Source organism: Urocampus carinirostris, chromosome 6 (genome assembly GCF_059441175.1).
Source record: "Urocampus carinirostris isolate Australia breed hairy pipefish chromosome 6, RoL_Ucar_1.0, whole genome shotgun sequence".
Lineage (NCBI taxonomy): Eukaryota > Metazoa > Chordata > Actinopteri > Syngnathiformes > Syngnathidae > Urocampus > Urocampus carinirostris.
Window position 1 is genome coordinate 26941259 of NC_142354.1, and position 20950 is coordinate 26962208.

General features: G+C 41.2%; 1 protein-coding gene across 2 annotated transcripts in view; it reads right to left on the reverse strand.

The window, feature by feature from the left end:
* Positions 1–20950, reverse strand: part of LOC148364430 (semaphorin-3F-like) — a 69777-nt gene that overhangs the window by 19159 nt on the left and 29668 nt on the right. Inside the window, exons 3-7 of one of the 2 annotated variants that reach the window (XM_088338522.1) lie at positions 6175–6335; positions 5802–5864; positions 5270–5389; positions 3312–3401; positions 1742–1835 (exon numbers count right to left, since the gene is read on the reverse strand). In XM_088338522.1, coding sequence (XP_088194648.1) covers positions 1742–1835; positions 3312–3401; positions 5270–5389; positions 5802–5864; positions 6175–6335 — 528 coding nt within the window. The remainder of the gene's footprint in view (positions 1–1741; positions 1836–3311; positions 3402–5269; positions 5390–5801; positions 5865–6174; positions 6336–20950) is intronic. The other variant, XM_088338523.1, reaches the window with a different exon arrangement.

Sequence of the window (20950 nt, forward strand, 5' to 3'; positions counted from 1 at the left end):
CAATTCTAAATGTTGTGAATGAATTACTTACTCAGAAGTAGTTAACTATATAGGTTTAATTGCGCTTAATAATGTGTTTTTGTTAATTCATTTTTTGCATTTATTGCTGACATTACTACTCTTGAATTACCTGAATCAGATGTTCACTTCCAGTATTATACAAAGGGTATTTGTGCTACACTGCACTGCAGGAGGTGTGTTGTAGTTTTTAATGATAGTTTTTAACAAACCCATACAGTCCTAGTAATGAAGAACATGTACAAGAAGGGTAAAGTTGCTCCCATCTAATAAACCTCCCCAACAACCTTTCACATATTACTAACACACAAAACATGAGTAAGTGCATGTGTGCGTACAGGTGGGTGTACTGTACTGTTTATGGCAGCCTTATTATGCCACAGGAAGGCAAGGTGATTGCCCTCCAGCTGCCGAGGGGGCCCCATTGGGGAGCAGGTGCAACAGCAGGAGGAAGAAACAAAGCTCTCTGTCCCCCTTTACATTTAATGTCCCAGTTCTCTGCAGCCCGATTCATTCTTCCATCCATTATTTCAATGTTGACGGATGATATGATCCTATGATGACGTGTAATGTGGTATAAAACACTATAAAAAAGTGATGGCTTTGATCCAGACAATGTTGCGCTCCCCTTATATGATGCATTCAAGGGAAATTAGGTGGCCAATCCTTTTGGCACACATTAAGGAAAAGAGAGCCAATCATGTAATTTCCTCGAATTAAGATTGTCGAGAAGGGTTGTTAAAACTTCACATTGTTTGTTTGCTGTTATTAGTGTCAATAAATTTGTTCAAACCAAAAAAATTCTAGCTTGTCAGTAACTGCTGAGGTGCCATGACTAGGGAGAAGCTAGGGCACTCCTGTCCTACCATTGTTAAAGGAGTTTCGTTTTCCTTACTCTTCCTACTCCCTGAATGCTCTTCCTTGCGAACCTTCTTTGCTTGAATAAGGGTAGGGGAAGGTCAGGGGTTGTCACATAATGGGATGTTTTTATTGTAAAAAACTGTACGCCCAGATATAGTTAATACTTTAAGAAATAGGACATTGAACAGAGTTTAAACCAAAACATTTCAGTGCTGGTCATGGATTCCCCAGGAAAAAAAGTCAAAAGCATAGAAATATTGCAGTGTTGGGTAATATCTTCTATGCTCAAGTCATTCTTCAAAGTCCAGTCTCAATTGTTGTGTCCTTGTGTTCCCTTTATTCTAGCTTTCTCACTTGTCCATGAATGTGTCTTGTGTAAACTCATTGGAAATGTGGTTCTTTCCAATTAAAATATTTCCTCCACACCCATTTCTCTACAGTGGGGAGAACATGTTTGTTCGTACCATAATCTTGTTATTTTTGCTAGCTCTCAGAAGAATTTTTACCAGGTACTCATCTTTTTTCCTGTTATATTTCTCTGTTAAATTCCCCAAATAAAGCACCTTGAATGTTTTGGGTTTTCGTATCCCACAATTTTCTTTTAAGTGAACCATAATTCAACCAAGTAGTCTTGTATTCTCAGGAAAAGCTAAAACAAATGCATGTGGTCAATGTCCACATGTTCTTAAGCATGGTTAAACCTCTCAAAAACCTCTCTTAATTTTGGGGATAATAAAAAATCTGACCACATTCTTCCAATGCGCAACCTTTTCAAATACTTATCGACCAGCAATACCTGATAAAAAACAAGAAGTATGTCATGATAATGAATGAGAATACACATAATATCTTAGCAACTCACTAATCAAAGCTGAAACACTGTTGAGCTTGGGGTCGTAGGAGCACTTCCCTTTCCCAGACTCCACTTTGCCAGGCTCCAAATGGAAAATATCTTCCTGCAATGGCAAAATCAGAAGGAGAAGGCAATAAATTCAGCACTCTTGATCTTGTCACAGAAATTCCCTTGAGGAGGGAAAACGAGGCTCTCTCTGACTCCTGTGGGAACTTAAAGGCCTGGTGGGGGATGGAGTATTAGAATAATGAGTGTGCATTCAAACACCAAAAAAATGGAATGCAGGGCGAAGAAGGAATTTTAAATCCATCTTAAAGCGAATGCAGTGCTGCTTCTCTATACACGACGGAAGGTATGTCAAATATTCCTGGATACAGGTCTACACTTGACACCTTTAATCCAGGACAGTAAAAAAAAACAAAGGCAAAAGTTGCTTTATGGATTCCCAATACATCCCTACATGGCAACATTGTGAAATGATTAATAGGAATTTACGAAAGGGAATAACTGAATCAGTGGCATGCAGTGGCATGTCTGATGGCTGCGCCTCAAAGACCAGCAAATCATTTCGAATCATTTCATTTTACTGTCCGTCACGGTCTATCAGTACCAAAGTGGAGGAACGATTGCGGCGCTGTGGTAAAACCACATTTTCCCATACAAGAGTCTTCATATTCTGACTCAAACGACTAAAATCACCACTTGTACAAACAAGAGCGTCCTGTAAACTCTTTGAATACCATTTACGAAGCATAACCGTCAGTGAGCTTCAATACAGTATTAATTAATCCGATTGACAGTCAAAACCTTGTTTTCTCTGAATTTTGCAACAAAACTAACTTATTTTCTGCAGCAAATACCTGAAAAATTGAACAAGCTGGAAACAAACTTTTTTCTTTTGGTGAAACATGAAAGTTTGGTCTATTATTTGGTAGTCTCTGTGTTTATGTAGCCCTAAAACAAAACTTTCTTTAGCCCTTGAAATGTCATTCAAAATACTCAAAATCAGCTGGCACTGGTATATCACGACGCATGGTGATGTAAGAAAAGAGGTAAACATTTCTATTTGGACACATGCTCTAATGCCCTACAAATAATATAATTAAAAAGACTTATACACTAAACCAACTAGTCAATTATTTAAAGTGCCTGTAGAACATGTTCAAATATGCAGCTCTTATTTCCTTTGCTGCACAGATGACTGGTGTTTGCTTTGGGCTTATAAATCCTGCTACGAAACCTGTTGCCTCTGTGGAAAAGAGTTTGCGGCATTCCAGTTGAAGGGTGAATGGCATGCAGGAGGAAGCATTGACGAGGTGTGGCAATGTCTTGAATGATTTACTCAGAGTTGTTTTGGTCACCCAAGTACAGTATGATGCAGTTGAGACACACAAATAAAGCTTTGCAACAAAATGTATCTGAATAATTATAAGAAATAATGATGGGATTCTTTTAACAAATAAAAGAGCATGCAGGGGAGCAAATCTGAACATGCGACGGCCAGCAACAAAGAAATGGGACAAGCAAGTTGTGATTATGATTCCAAGCTTTAAGCAAGCCTGCACCGCCGACATCACACCTTTAGTCCGAGCGTCTCATGCACAGCGTTGGGTTCGGCTGCACGGTTTGCCCTTCCTCTGGCCTGGGCCATCTGTAGATACATGGAAGTCTAAAATAGGAAATAGCGACACAGTCTGGGTGTTATGTCAGTTAAGTCGATTAAGTGGGATGTTTTTTCCTGTATATTTCCTTGACTGGTTTTGTATGACATTGTTTCCTAAGATGATGTTTACAAATGGATTGGTGTAGGAATACCATTAAGGAAAAAAAGCATAGGAAAATTAGTTGTTATGAAAAACAATATAAAAACTATGAATAAATACTGAAAGTGCAACAAAAAAAGAAGTAAAAAATAACCCAATGTGTGTCACGAGTTGAGTGACCCATTATTGAGGGTGATTTGAAAAGAAATGTCGGAATGTTTTTCATGACTCTTCCAATTGGTTTAAGAAATTGGGTTGTATAGTAGAACAAAACATCATCAACAAAAACAAAATGTTTTATTTTATCATCATATTAAGAAAAACTGAACAATTGGTCATAAATCTATTTCAATGGGGACATCTGCTACCGAAAAAAAAAATCTGGTTATTGAGTGTTGTGGCAGATTACTATGCCCACATGGCTGGCAAAATTGGTGTTCATGTTGCCAGGCTGCTACGTACTGCGGTGTCAGACATTGAATTTAAAAAAAAAAAACTGTAATCTGCTGGAAAAAAATGAGCATCTGCTGGCCGTGGTTGTAAGTATGAGTAGGTTGACCAGGTCATATGTCTTACTTGTATTGATAAGTAATTTTTTTTTTTCTACAGCAAAATTAATGTAGTTACTTATAATTAAATTCATCACTAAGCTCAAAACTGTGCATAAGCTAAATAAAAGAGGGGTAAAAAATATTTTTTTAGTAAAGTAACACATTTTTTGCTCCCATATTGGGGTGTTAACAAACCCTTTGGGTTAGTTTGCCCAAAAAGCTATCCTAATTGGCTTTAGAAATGTGTTCCTTTTTTGTTTAGTTTTGTACAACCCACACAAATATTTGTATTTAGTTTGAAACAAAAACATAATGTGTCCATTTATTTATAACAACTCCAATAAATTTGGTAATTCTGGTGAAAAAAAACAGAATCATATACTTTTGCAAAAACACCCCATTAAAACAAAAACATTTTGTCAAGACTCATATTGGACAAAAAATTAAAAACAAAATTTAAAAAACAGAAATTTGATGGTTTGATTCAAATCCAATAGTCCAATAGTGGACTGGTCAATAAATGACTATATTTGTTTTTGGTTTTTTTTCAACCCCCGAGTTTTTACGTCACAATGAAAAGAACCATCTCATTATTTGGCAAATCTAAAAACTTTACAGGTGGCACACCATAATGGGAGCTCCCAATCCCAATTATTGTCCACACGTTCGCACATGAGCGGAATATCCCAGATGTTCTGGATGAAGTGCTGAAAGGGTTGATAGATTGGTGACCGAAAAGAGGGAAAACCCTTGTTAGAAAGTAGAATAGAAACCAGATGCAATAAGAAGCTCATAAAACACACGCTTGCTGCTTGTCCCACACAGTTTCTAGCCAGATCTCAAGGGATCATCCAGTAGTCAATGACATCAAATGTCTTTTTTTTTTTCGATTCCCATGATCATCATTGGGAAACAAGTATAATACTTTAACAAGAGTGAAGTTTTACTGAGAAGAACAAGAAGCTTATGATGTCTAGCTTAGTTTTGGGAATTCAAGTGGTGCCATTAATGGCTGAGGCTAAACAGAGTGACTTTAACTGCTCATTTGGGACTGCAGCTGTGATTTAGTAAATCCGTTGTGCCTGCGTACAAAATAAGTACTACAATTTACTTAATAGTGTTGAAAAATCATTAGATATATTGGATTCATCATAGAGAAAACAAAAACCTGACTAGTGGAGAAGGACTTGGGTTGTTTTTGTATTAAACAAGTAGATTCTTACCTGAGATTTCCGTCCCCGGTTGACAAACGTACAAACTGGATTGTAAGCGCCTGTCCCACATACGTACAGCTGCGTCCTATTCCATGGCTCAATGAGACGGATGAAATTAGCACACTCTTCCTGAAAAGATTAGGTTTACAAGTGTCTTTAGTAACATTAATTACGAGGTAGTGTAGATTACATGTAGATACAACATGGCACTCCACTTAAAATAAAGATAGAATAGGTACGGATTAATAATTAGGTCAAAATATTAGCTTTAAAAAACCTTATTACCCTTCCAATATTGGAAACAACAGTAATTATTCATCTATTTTATCATTCATTGCTCATTGCATGTTTTATTTATTTTGGCGTTCTATTGTTAACACTGGAATTCAATAGTTAAAAATCAAAGCCAGTGGTGGAAAATTAAATTTAGAGCAACTGCCACCTTAACTAAACACATATTTCCCAAAAAAACGGTTGGAAATAATGGAAATCTAATGACTTATGCTGGGATTGTAGAGTTGCTGTCAAGATGTTTACTTACATTGGCATCTTTCCCACTCACGAGGCATTCCATCTTTCGTCGTTCAGAGACTGGCCAGTGGATCTACAAGAAGAAAAACAGTTGTATTAGCAAACACCTACACGTCACTTATATTTATAGGCGTTCCTTTCTAAATTTTCGATGGAAGTCCTCCAAGGTTAATATTAGTCCCACAAGAATTGCTCTAACTCAATAACAGCCTTTTATTTTAATGACTCACTATAGAACAGGAATGCCAACAAAAATGGATTTGAGCTAACCCAAACAGCTGCTGTTGCACTGGAAAAGATTATTTAGCCCTGAGGGCTGTAAGAGTCAAAGTAGCAGCATTTCATTTCAGCAAATGTGAGTTAAAAAGTCCTGCGGTTCTTACAATATGAGGATCCCTGTTGATGTCATGGAGATCAAGAGATAGGATGTGATCCTTGCTCCCGATGTACATGCGATCATAGTCCTCGTCCATCCGCAAGATCCGGAAGTCTGACGTGTTAAGGAGGTAGGCAAAATGATGAGCAGTTCCAGTTGATCTCAGCTCTGTGTGGAAGAAAGAAAAAAAATCACATTTTCTTCTATACATCCATTTAGAGTTATCTGATGGTTTTACAAGAGCAATGATGTAACCGAACTCCACACAGGAAGAAGTGAGACTGAGTGACTGTCATCAGGTGTTGATGGCCTAATACCACCTGAGTAGATCTAAAGATCAAGGAGGTCTTTCATCAAAGGTTTTCGATGACTGCCAGTAAAGGGACATTGTCAATTACTGTACATTCCTGTAATAAAACACCGTAAACGATCTTATCTATTTGTGATCTTTCTGAGCGTTTTCATCTGTAAGGTAATAACTGTTCATAAAAAAGGGCGAGAGTAGACCACAGCTCAACTTCATTATTCTGTGAAGGTCAACAATGGACCGTGGTAACACAACACGATAAACACGTCCTATCATGTCAAAAGTAACCCAATCTTTCCACAGCTAGGAGCAGGAGTGCTCGTTTGATACGGTCTTCGGGGTTCAGCGAACTCCTACAAGAAAAGCAGGAAGGATATGGCACGCCAATGGCAAACTCTACAATTGAAAGGGGAGAGGCTTTAGTGGTTTGGGACTTAAAACTAGAGGTTTTTCTTTTATTTCAGAAAAGCTCCAACTGGTTCGTCTCTATTCTACGGTATTAAAAGCTAAACGAGAGAAGCACATTTTCTGAAGCTTTCTCGGTTTGGTAGCCAAAAATGTAATGGAAGGAAAATTTATTTTAAAATGGGATTGATTTGCAGCTGGACTGTCCATCAGGCATACATGGGAGATGCAGGTTTGCTAATCACAGAGCTAATTAGTCGATGCACTCTAAAAAAAATAACAATCAAGAGGGAGAAGCACATTAATACATTTATTATACAAACATCAAACTAAACAAATTAATTTGATTAATTGTAGGGACAACAGCATTAGTTAAATCTTGGCATTGGTGAGGATTTCTATAAGTGATCACATAAAATTGTCAGGGACCAAACAATGATTGCTTGACACTGGTGGGGACACGTCCCCTCCGTACATGCCAAAACTATGCCCTCGATCGTTAGTTCAATAATCGAATGACTTCTAATAGTGCTATAAAACGTATTTTGAATATTCTGTAACACAAGTTAGAAATGAAGAAATATGTTCCTTTCAACTTTTAAGTCCCAGTGTGTAATATTTGACCACTAGATGGAACTGTGTTGTCTGGTGCGAGCCACGGTCAGGATGCGTGGCAACTGGATGCCATACAAATATGGCGGCGACGTAGGTTTGGATTCTACTGTGTAAAAAATTCTTAAAATTTCTCAACCTATGATTTTTTTTTAATAAGAATTAACATTGGTATGATAGCTCATGTATTTTTGCCCAGTATTAATTTTTCTTCCTGAAAGAAAGTTATTTTTGTACAACTATGAGGCACTAAATATTAAACACTGTCCCTTTAAGTATTCACCAATTATGATCAAGTCAAGAGATTTACAAAGTCACTAGAATAAAATACATTCTTACTTTGTTGGCTCAATATTTTACTCAATTTAAGTATATTTTTTCTTACTTGAAGATATTTTCCTGTTTCTCAAATCAAATAGGAAAAGATAACAATAAAAAAAAATCTGAAAATTTGGGTCATTTTAAAGGTACAGTGTGCAATATTTGACCACTAGATGTCTGTATGTGTCACGAGAGCGTGGTGGCGTGGAAGGGGAGCGGACCAGAACGGAGGCAGGAGGCATGAAGGGAGAACTCAAATGCGTTGACGATCCATAAGTTTTATTTAATAAAATAAAAGTCGCCCAATACTCCGGGGCAAAACAGAACAATACAGAGTTCCTCCGGCACGAACTCAACAGGACATGGCATAACAGACTAAAACATGACAAGGCATAACAGACTAAAACAGGACAAGACATAACAGACCGGGATTGTGAATACTAGTAATGAACCCGCAACGGCAGAGCCCACAATGCAGCCTTAAATACAGACCCACAATTAGTGGAACTGCTTTCAGCTGTTGCCCAGAGGGCAGGGCAGACTGGTCACCAAGGCCAACGTGACAGAGCCCCCCTCTTAAGGGACAGCTCCCGAGGTCCCAAAAAAGAAAAAATTACAACCTCACGCCCCGGAATGTTGACGCCCGCGATTGGGGCAACCCCGCTCCCTCCTCCGAACACGCAGGAACGGGGAGAGGCAGGCGCCATCTGCGTCGGGCGGATCGGAATCGGCGCTCGGCAGGGAGGGGGTCTGGTGGGCAAACTGGCCAGGGGATAACAGACAGGCAGAACCGACGAGAACAGGACAGGCAAAATCAGAACAGGCAAACATGAGAGGGTCAAAATCAAAACAGACAAGACATGAGAGGGTCAAAATCAAAACAGACAAGACATGAGAGAGTCAAAATCAGAACCGGCAAAACAGGAGCAGCTGAGTCGGACTGGCACGCAGGCAGCGGAGTCGGACTGGCACGCAGGCAGCGGAGTCGGACTGGCACGCAGGCAGCGGAGTCGGACTGGCACGCAGGCAGCAGAGTCGGACTGGCACGCAGGCAGCGGAGTCGGACTGGCACGCAGGCAGCGGAGTCGGACTGGCACGCAGGCAGCGGAGTCGGACTGGCACGCAGGCAGCGGAGTCGGACTGGCACGCAGGCAGCGGAGTCGGACTGGCACGCAGGCAGCGGAGTCGGACTGGCACGCAGGCAGCGGAGTCGGACTGGCACGCAGGCAGCGGAGTCGGACTGGCACGCAGGCAGCGGAGTCGGACTGGCACGCAGGCAGCGGAGTCGGACTGGCACGCAGGCAGCGGAGTCGGACTGGCACGCAGGCAGCGGAGTCGGACTGGCACGCAGGCAGCGGAGTCGGACTGACACGCAGGCAGCGGAGTCGGACTGGCAGGCAGCGGAGTCGGACCGGCACGCAGGGGAGACTGAATAGCAGGCAGTCGGCACGGGAGTCGGGCAGGCAGGCATCAGAGTCGGAGTCGGCCCGACGGGCAGCGGAGTCGGAGTCGGCCCGACGGGCAGCGGAGTCGGAGTCGGACTTGCACGCAGGGGAGAGGGAATAGCAGGCAATCGGCACGGGAGTCGGGCAGGCAGGCGTCAATTCTTCCTGGGACCCCATTCGAGGCACAGCAAGGGCCACGACGGGCGGGGCCGTGGTTCGAACGGGCAGGGAAGGCCAACTCAGTAGGCGCCTGCCGAACTGCGCTCTCCAGCTCTCCCCAAGTCGCGCTGGGATCGTTCGCTGAGTTCTATTTGTTGGCGGGTTCATTCTGTCACGAGGGCATGGTGGCGTGGAAGGGGAGCGGACCAGAACGGAGGCAGGAGGCATGAAGGGAGAACTCAAATGCGTTGACGATCCATAAGTTTTATTTAATAAAATAAAAGTCGCCCAATACTCCGGGGCAAAACAGAACAATACAGAGTTCCTCCGGCACGAACTCAACAGGACATGGCATAACAGACTAAAACATGACAAGGCATAACAGACTAAAACAGGACAAGGCATAACACACCGGGATTGTGAATACTAGTAATGAACCCGCAACGGCAGAGCCCACAATGCAGCCTTAAATACAGACCCACAATTAGTGGAACTGCTTTCAGCTGTTGCCCAGAGGGCGGGGCAGACTGGTCACCAAGGCCACCGTGACAGAGCCCCCCTCTTAAGGGACAGCTCCCGAGGTCCCAAAAAAGAAAAAATTACAACCTCACGCCCCGGAATGTTGACGCCCGCGATTGGGGCAACCCCGCTCCCTCCTCCGAACACGCAGGAACGGGGAGAGGCAGGCGCCATCTGCGTCGGGCGGATCGGAATCGGCGCTCGGCAGGGAGGGGGTCTGGTGGGCAAACTGGCCAGGGGATAACAGACAGGCAGAACCGACGAGAACAGGACAGGCAAAATCAGGGCAGGTAAACAGGACAGGCAAAATCAGAACAGGCAAACATGAGAGGGTCAAAATCAAAACAGACAAGACATGAGAGAGTCAAAATCAGAACAGACAAGACATGAGAGAGTCAAAATCAGAACCGGCAAAACAGGAGCAGCTGAGTCGGACTGGCACGCAGGCAGCGGAGTCGGACTGGCACGCAGGCAGCGGAGTCGGACTGGCACGCAGGCAGCGGAGTCGGACTGGCACGCAGGCAGCGGAGTCGGACTGGCACGCAGGCAGCGGAGTCGGACTGGCACGCAGGCAGCGGAGTCGGACTGGCACGCAGGCAGCGGAGTCGGACTGGCACGCAGGCAGCGGAGTCGGACTGGCACGCAGGCAGCGGAGTCGGACTGGCACGCAGGCAGCGGAGTCGGACTGGCACGCAGGCAGCGGAGTCGGACTGACACGCAGGCAGCGGAGTCGGACTGGCAGGCAGCGGAGTCGGACCGGCACGCAGGGGAGACTGAATAGCAGGCAGTCGGCACGGGAGTCGGGCAGGCAGGCATCAGAGTCGGAGTCGGCCTGACGGGCAGCGGAGTCGGAGTCGGCCCGACGGGCAGCGGAGTCGGAGTCGGACTTGCACGCAGGGGAGAGGGAATAGCAGGCAATCGGCACGGGAGTCGGGCAGGCAGGCGTCAATTCTTCCTGGGACCCCATTCGAGGCACAGCAAGGGCCACGACGGGCGGGGCCGTGGTTCGAACGGGCAGGGAAGGCCAACTCAGTAGGCGCCTGCCGAACTGCGCTCTCCAGCTCTCCCCAAGTCGCGCTGGGATCGTTCGCTGAGTTCTATTTGTTGGCGGGTTCATTCTGTCACGAGGGCATGGTGGCGTGGAAGGGGAGCGGACCAGAACGGAGGCAGGAGGCATGAAGGGAGAACTCAAATGCGTTGACGATCCATAAGTTTTATTTAATAAAATAAAAGTCGCCCAATACTCCGGGGCAAAACAGAACAATACAGAGTTCCTCCGGCACGAACTCAACAGGACATGGCATAACAAACTAAAACATGACAAGGCATAACAGACTAAAACAGGACAAGGCATAACAGACCGGGATTGTGAATACTAGTAATGAACCCGCAACGGCAGAGCCCACAATGCAGCCTTAAATACAGACCCACAATTAGTGGAACTGCTTTCAGCTGTTGCCCAGAGGGCGGGGCAGACTGGTCACCAAGGCCACCGTGACAGTATGGTGTTGAGCAACCACAAACAAGTGCTAAATGCACAACAATAAAGTAAGGCGACTTAAAGTGACCAAAACACATAATTTCCCCTCACTTTTTTGCCTACACTTTCGCAAAGAATGAAAACAAGAAAAAAGAAAAAAGAAAGAAAAAGAAGACAATAAGAGGTGGGAAAAGAAAGGAAAACATGAAAAAGGGAAAGCTAGGAAAAAAGGGGAGAAAAGGGGGAAAGAAAGAAAAGAGAAGAAATAAAAAAGAAAAGAGTAAACAAGGGGAAAAAACAAAAATAATACTTTGAAAAAATCTTACAGTTGGACAATTGTTTTAGCGTGTTCTAAATTGTTTCGTTTTTTAGTGGAATAAGACATAATTAAAATTATGTGTAAAAGAAAGAAAAAAAAACATAGGTTTTGAGGGTAGCCTTGGCAGCAAGATGGTGGCCAATCATGTCACCTCCCACTGGCTGAGGATCATCTTATGTCAAAAAAATGCTAATTTCTCAACTTAAAAGTTTTTTTATGCATGTTTAGTGATAGTTCATACATTTTTGCTTATTATTTGATTCAAAAAAATTGTTTTCCTTAAAAAAAGGTTTCTTTCTACACCAGGAGGAGCTAAATAAAACAATGTCCCAATAAGAATATATGTTGTCACTGGCTGTGGAACATGTCTTAAAATGAGCTCATTGATTCACCGTATGTTAGAAAAACCTAGGAGATATCTTAAAATTAAAAAAGTGACACCTAAAATAATCATTTCAGCCATAAATGTAAACATTTATTTGCCGTTTTAAAGGCAGATATCATTTAACGTTTCATCTTCAAGTGCATTTAATTGGTCAATACGCTAGCTAGTGGTTTTTACATTGAAATTGCTATATACGTGACGTTACAATATATAACAGTGCCCACTAAGGAACTGTTTACACGTCAACCAAGAGATGGACAGCTGTCAATGCCTCATGCATTCAAACTACAACATGTGGCCCGTTCCTGTGATTATTTGTGTTGGAGCCTTTAGTTGAATGATGACTCTCCACACTCCCGGTCCAGCTGCCGGGTTTGTGGGTTGGGTGTGTATGACCAAGAACAAAAAAGGGGGGGAAACAAGCATTGTCCATGCATTCCTGGCCCAGTAATAGTCCTTCCTTCAAGTTAGCTTTTAGCAGCTCTTCATCATGTTTGTCATACCAAGCAAAAACTCCCCACATACAGTAGAGAATAAATGCATGTAACCCGAGATTCATCCGTTTTCGGCACCACTTATCCTCACTAGGGTTGCGAGGGTGCTGGAGCCCATCCCAGCTGACTTTAGGCTGGTTGCCAGCCAGTCGCAGGGCACACGGAGACGTACTGGTACAACTACTCACACGCTCGTTCATACCTAGGGTCCAATTCGTGTCAACAATCAACCCACAATGGACGCATTTGGAATGTGGGAAGAAACCAAAGTGTCCGAAAAACACCCAGGCAGTTATGGGGAGAATATGCAAACTCCGAACAGGGAGGCTAGTAGCTGGAATTTAACTCTGAACCTCCACACCCTGGGGGCTGATGCGCTAACCACTCATCTGCCGTGCCGCCCCTAACCCAAGATCATAATCATATAAAAATATACAAATAATAGTAATACTTAGAGCTGCAACAACTAATCGATAAAATCGATTAAAATCAATGATTAAAAGCGCTGTCAACGAATAATTTAATTGATGGTTTGTGTCGCGTGAGCCAGTGACATCACACTCAGCGTGACTAGGCAACTAAGGCTCTATTTTCAAAGGCTACGGTAAAATCAACCCGTGAAACATAAAGGACACAGAGAAAAAAATTCGACCTAAGTAAGCAAAAGTGTGGAAGCACCCCAAACTTCAGAAAATAATGAGTCACTTGCAAGTTTTGCAAAAGTGATATGGCACGGAGGCACAACAATGGGGGGCAGCACTCAAAACCAAAACATGTTGGATTCACCAAACATGGATGAAGGGAGCTCAGTAGCAGGGGAAGCCACTACATGATTTGTTTTTATTAATTCGATATTTGCATTTTCAAGTGTCGAAACGTAACGTTACCTCTGGTAGCTCGCTATCACTAGCGTTCGCTTCTTAGCTGATTGATGAGTTATTTGAGTTAATTCATCTTAAGCAGTGTTTAATTCTGCTTTATGAAAAAACTGAGCTTCAAGTTTCATTTTCTGGCAAAGTTTAAGTGATTAAGTAAGGAAACGTAAAGTGTTTGCTTGTTAGCTGATAAATGACTGCGTGTGGGGGTGTGTATGTGAAAAGTATACTCTTATAATTAGATTTATTTGGGCACAGCGTAAAAAACACTATCAAACACTATTTAACAAAAGGGAAGCACAAATTATTTGCACTAAACACACACACAAAAATAAAAATTAGATGAACAATATAATATTAACATAACCATGCGCCTAAAGGGAGTAGACTGAAGCTGAGGCTTTATTACACAAATTTTAACCAGTGTTTAATTTTGCTTTATAAAAAAATCTCGACTTACACACAATGGTTTTAATAAGTTTTACTTTTCTAGCAAAGTAAATGGTAAATGGTCTGCATTTATATAGCGCTTTTCAAGTCAATGAAGACTTCCCGAAGCGCTTTACGATGTGCTTCACACTTACCCATTCACACACACCAATAGCAGCCGTGCAGCCATGCAAGGCGCCAACCTGCTTATTGGGGGCATTAGGGATTCAGTGTCTTGCCCAAGGACACTTCGACATATAACACGGAGGAGCCGAGAATCGAACCTGCGATCTCTTGATCCCAAGAGCGCTCTATCTCCTGAGCTAATGTCTGAGTGATTATTTTGTCCTTGTAAATTGTGCCCTAATTCATACTATACTTTATCTTGTTCAAAAACAATTTCAAGTTTCATGATGAGAAAGAGACATTGTGCACGCCACAGGGAGAAGCTGTCATCACTGTAAGCATCCTCAACATGATGACAATATGGGTTGTTTCTAAAAATGTGATAGCCTTTGAGATGTAAATATCACTGAAAGTATATGATTAAAGTAAATTTAATTAAAAAGTATGTTCAAAATTTTGGATTTATTCTTCAAAATCTTAAACTCAAAAGCATTTAGATTACGTGGACAATTTCACTAATGTTTAATATGCGCACCATCTGAGACACTGCATACAGTATATCAAGCTGGTAATCCAGCTCCTGCCAAACATCTTGAGTAACAGTCAGGAGCAGAATATATATATTTTTTCTTCCTATATAAAAATTAACTTCCCGTGAGTCAGTACAGGGAAAAACAAATATTGATAATAATTTACTATACATATTCAAAGGATATCCAATTTTGAAAGAGACTGTATATTACTGCAATTGTGCAGTCAAAATATATAGCTAACCAAAATATTGGTCACTACGAGTACCGAACTAGGGTTGTGGTGATGATAGCACATAATCTTAACCCCTAGACCACCAGTGATGAGGCTGACATACGAAAAGGCATTCCATTTGTATATCATTAGCACACTATTTTTGGTCACGAATTTTAGAGAATAGAGAAAAACAGAAAGTCATCCTTAAAGATGTAAATAAACCAAAAGAATCACGAGACAAACAATTCTTAGGTGAATCTGATGAAGAATTGGTCGTTGAAGTGCATTAAGTGAATACATTGTAAATTTTATGTCGGTATTGTGTCCATGGATTACGTTGTCAAAACAAGATTTTAATCGATGACTCACAATCAACAACATTTGTTGCTTACAATGGTTAGTTTGAGCAGAAAAAAAGTGAAACAAAATTGTGGACAAATAAATATGGTAAGTTCAAAATAACCTTATAGAAAGGTATTTGGGTTTCAACAACAATATATTTTGGTGTGATTTGAAATATCCATATTTCTTCTGTATGTATTCCTCAGAAGAAAACTTTTGGACACTCTCGAGTCTACCAAAATCAAATGCATTCCTAAAGGAACTGCAGACTTACTGCATTGAGTGAAGGCGTTGTTGAGAAAAGCTAAGCTTGCAGGGAAAACTTTGCTCTTTCATTCCATTAAATAACTCAGAGCTTAAGTTAAGTCTCTGGCAATGTTCGGACCTGACTTTAATGTGCCTCTCAGGTGATCCGATTACAAGCCGACACGTTAGCTCACGCCTGGCATTCGAATATGACTACGCATGTGACCACTTGTGATTAGATGTCACTCCATAAACAAAAACATTGACATTATGTATTTTTGTGTGGTAAAGACAGAACTGTGGTTTTAATCCACCAAAAAGCAGTGGTGCACTTGTTATGCATGCATGAGACAGATTTTAATCATAGATTTGAACATTGACCATTAATACAGCTCTATTTCTAAATGAAGGTTTTTACTTGTGTACATGGCAGCTGTGTTTTTTTTGGAGCCTTATGAGTAGACATTTAACAACAAGTCTATGTGACCTATGTGCTGTTCTGTATATAGTTTGGTTAATTGTGTTGTGTCTGTCCGAACAAAGAAAGGCTTTGACTCGTGAAATTACCAACTTGACCAGCAATAATGCCAAAGTAAACCAGGAAGGAATAAGATACTTGCACTCAGCAAAATCCACCTGTACGCCAGCACTTGTGTGTGGGCAGATATCCGATAGGAACATTGCACTGACCTCAGGTAAAAAAAAAATATTGAAACTGCTCAGTCTGCTGAACACAAACAAGTGTTCAATGTTCTTTCAGACACCATCCTCAGATGTGAAAAAAGCAAGTCATAAAGGCGAGTCGTGAGTATGTATCAGTATATGTCAACCGTTACATTCAAAAAATAAGTCATAATGTACAAAGTCGCAAATATATAACTTTAAAAAGATGTTTATTGAAGTGTTTTCCCCAAAAAATCTTTGTAAATCCTCACAACTGTGAACTCTTTAGGCACACCGGTGCCACAAACATGCGGTTCAATCATCTTCTGGATATGCTAGAGGTCAGCGGGTTATCTTGGTGAAGGAGAAGTTCTTGCTTACACAGCTTTTCGAACAATAAAGTGATATTGGCTCTTTGTGTACATAGAGAGAAAAAAGACCTTAAGGATAATGGGAGCAAAAATACGAGTGGATACGATTGGAGGGTGAGGCAGCCATGAAGTCAAGGCTCTCGCATTACCTAAAAGATGGTGATTCGGGTAAAGTACAATATAGTGCTCAGGTTTCAAATGCGAGAATGAAATCCATGCCTCTGGCAATGACAAAAAAAAAACTTTTTTGGTCATGAAAGGTTTTTAGGGAACAACTACATTTTTCCCCCACATTTGTTTTTTTAAGGCATTTTGCAACAAAGATTACATCGCAAGATTAAAAAGCCACTCCTAAAAGAAAAAAAGGGATTACGGTTTGAAGCCAAAGACGCTTCTATCAATCAGTTCAACTCATTATCATCCATCCATTTTCAGCACCGCTTATCCTCAATAGGGCTGTGGGGATGCTGTAGCAAGGGACATCGTGAACTGGTTGCCAGTCATTCGCAGGGACTCATTATCATATCCAACAGAATTCTAACGACCATTTAGTTGTTGGTTTAGAAATGATCACATGGTTTTAATACCCATATCAATTCTACAGTTTCTGAAGTTTTTCTTTTTTCTTTTTCCTTACTCTCCAGCAAAAATACAATCAATAATCAACACTCCGCTTTACGAAACGGGATTCGACGTAAAACAACCAAACAAGCTAGTCACAAGAGCAAAACTGCCCAATCCCCCAGCATCCATCGCATGCCTTCTTGCTCTGTTAGCGATGACAAGCTGTTTCCATTCAAGTTTGTCACAAAAGAGAAGAGACATTTTCAGTCTTCATAAAGAAGAATTTGGTTTGTGTGTAAAATAAGGTGTGATATGCCGTTCACTATTAATCAAACAATGTTTACCAACTGAGTAGAGGACAAGGATAAAAACGTGCATATTGCATTTTGCACAAATCCGATGGTAAAGGAAACACACCAATAATTAATGCAAAGTGGAGAGCAATTACCTGTTGCATTCTCTCGTGTTGATGTCCCAAGACATCACACGCATTTTGTTTGGTCTACGTAAGCTGTTTCCTGAGGCTGTTTCGGACAATTAGAGGAGTGTTCGATCACCGTAGAATGGCAGGGGAGATAATGACAATGTTTAGGGGAGGGAACAGTGTCATGCGTTTAAACATCAAAGGACGTTTGTGTCATTCCTATTGTGTTAAAAAACTGTGACAGATCTTCCTTAGTTTTTGAAAACACTGTCAAGGATTGCCTGGATTACAAAGAATGATGACAAGCTTTCGGTTTGTGCACCTCTTTCATGACCAAATTCAAGCACTTTTTAAAGCAAATTATTCAATGTATCCAGTACCATTAAAACAAGAAATCCCAGATCCACAAATATATCTGTGATTTACATATCTGATTTTTAATCATGCGTGAGCATTTATCAAGACGTATGATCTTTAGATCTTGAGTAAATTGCAAAATTATGTGTTGTCTTTACGACAACTGTTTTTGTTTAATAAATGAGTAAATGTGTTTTAAAATGTAATACAAGGCTAAAAACAGATGTAAGTTCATTAAGAAGTGTTCAACGTAGATATCTTCTGTTTGCTCGAATTGACAGTTAAAAAATAGTAGTCCCGGGTAATACAAATTTCTGGTTTATTGTGTCACATCCTGTTCTTTGATCTGGTTGTCATCAGTAGTTTGTCACGATTGCAGACACGGTGGGTGCATGTTTTAATCCATCTACATTCATGTTCAAGAGTTAACAAGGTGATGCCGTAAATTTCTAAAAGTACTTGTATGATGTATAAACAACTACATCTTGTAATAGTTCAGAGGGATGTAAAGTTTATGTACTTCATTTTCGTAAACCTATTGGCACATGATCTCAGTGCCTTGTAATGTATTTTTGCAGTTGTCCCCATTCGGAGAATGAATTAAAGCTTCAGTCCTACTTTAGTTGTTTAGCTCGGTGTCATATTGATGATGCTACAATATTTATGGATCTGAAAAATATGTGTGTAAATATTTTTGATACAAATATCTCACCATATTCATGTAGTGTAAAATGACAGTAATATGTAGCTTGTTGTTCTTCCCATTACATTTACCAATGGGAAACACTACCTTAATTTTTTGAGCATGGCCCATACTAAATGTCCATAATTAATAGGTAATCTTCCTTAAACACATTTCGCATGCTCTGTTTAGGTGTAGCAGGAATTCTTGGGCGCGGCCCGTAGGGGGCAATGACGTGTCATAGGACAATGCTGTACAAGCGAAAATCAGCTGCCGTTAATCACGGGGGAAGGGGAATTGCGATGATGAAGCAAAGACACTAAAGAAGAATATCAGCATTTTTTAAGAAGACGTGTTGTATAAACAATCTCAAACTTTTCCAAACATTTTGCCTAAAATTAAAACACTTTTCAATCCTTAAGAACTCAAAATTCAAATTCAAACATTTTCAAGGATTTCAAGCAACCATTAGAGCGTTGCTTATAGCCCACCCTAACTATTGCAGTAACGACCATGTTTGTAGACTGTCAGAATTGGCTCCCATCCAGCAGCTCATATCTTAAGAAGTTGTAATTCCCCTGTTATCTATTCAGCTAAGGTTTCTCACAGTGATACCCCGTATTAGCAGGATAAGGAAAAAGCTCGTACAGTATAATGGCAATCAGCATAAACACCATCAGGAAGATTAGTTAATGCACTTCTGCATTCGGTGTGCATCCGCTGTATGTGGCTGGTATTTGTCACAAAATCCAAAATCTAATCGGTGGAGCTACATCACGTTCCCACACTGTACTGCGTCCTTCTGCAAAGTTTGTGTTTGTGCCAGACGTGGGTTGTTTAGCTGTGTGTCACATGCACACTTCAAAGGCAATAAAAGACATGACGCCATGGCTAAACTATGTGATTTCCGATTTTGTGGTTTAGTTTGCTAGTAAATGAAAAGGAAGATCTGAGCACAACACCTGTTTTCTGAGCTTTGTGACACTCTGAATTAGGGTATAATAGAATGGACAGAAGAGAGGCCACTGTGTCACATCAAACAGGCATCATTCATGATATAGAATAAGCTAGAACGTAACAATCTCAAATAAAAAAAATGGGGCTTCCTTTTTTCTAGGATGCGCTCCTACTGATTTTCTGGCACTTTCCAACTACTGTAATATTTTTGGTTTGACTGCAAGTTCAAAGTCCACATGTTGTGAATATGAGCATCTAAAAGCAATATTGTTTTTTAAGTACACGTTTAACATCACTACTCTTCCCATAAAGCAAGAATTTTATACATAGGCTCACCATCACAGATTAATTTTACTCTGTTCTATTACCTCATTCACTACCAAAATGCATTTTAAGTTCACAGAGTTTCCATGTGACGTCACACTTTTCAGAAAGTGAGCCAGATTTGGCAAGGTGAAAATGTATATGCGCCAACAATACAGCCTGGCACATTTTTAACAAATTCAACCTCCCCGAAACGTTTGCAGTGATGTGCCGATAAAACAGCTTCTAATTGCTTAACCTTTTCACAGCATTAGTCTCCAGTTAGCTTTTTGTAGTCAGCATGTTTCGTCTGACAGAGCTTCTTGATATTATATTCAGTTAAAACACCAAAAGTCTCGAGGCAAAAAAGGCAGACGCAGTTGCGGATTTCGGTGAAAAAATACTTCAATTTCCACTTGTCCTGGAAGCGGCGGTTCTTATAGTCAACTTTCCTTTTTTATATACAGTCGTCATATCGAAATGGAGTGGGCTAAATTTCTCACAGAAAGCCATGGGCAAGGTGGCCAAAGGTGATTTTTGTTGTTGTTGTAAAAATGTATTTTAAACTACGGTCAACAATACTTGCGTGCTATATATTATTAACTTTATGACAGAAGCCAAGGGCAAGTAGAAATTTGATCTTGGGTCGTAACTGGCCCCCGGGCCATGTGGACATGCCTGGTGTAAGGTGTTGTTTTTTTGGTGACGTAACCATTTTTTGGGGGAAAGTACCGTTACTCTGTGAGTGGAGCGCTGAGAGGGAAAATCTCAGTCAATGCAATTTTCCGGCGCACGCCATACAGCCTAGCAGAAACTAGTCTGCTGCTTCCCAGCTGAAATAAACTCTAGAGAGAACCCAGAGTGACCCTGAAAACCTGGCCAAAAACAGTGCACCCTTATCCGGTCAGTAGAATTAACATGAAACGACCCTTCAGGAATAGCTCGGACGAGCGAGAAAGCTCAGCCGATGAAGGTGCGCTGTTCGGTGGCGAAAACGAGTCCCGGAGATCACTGTATTTGAACCCTTAAACAACTCACTTTTCTCCAGTGCGAATGGTTCTTGTTTGTACATTAGTAAACATTGTTGTCGTAACAGCCTGAAATGTTCGTATAACGACAGTCAAACTAGAGATTTGATTGCCATATTCTAACGTCAGTCACAATAATATTGAGGTAATTTTGCTACCACCCAATAGGGCCACTATTACTCAGGTTGCCCTGATGTAGATCACAAGATAGGAACTATAGAAA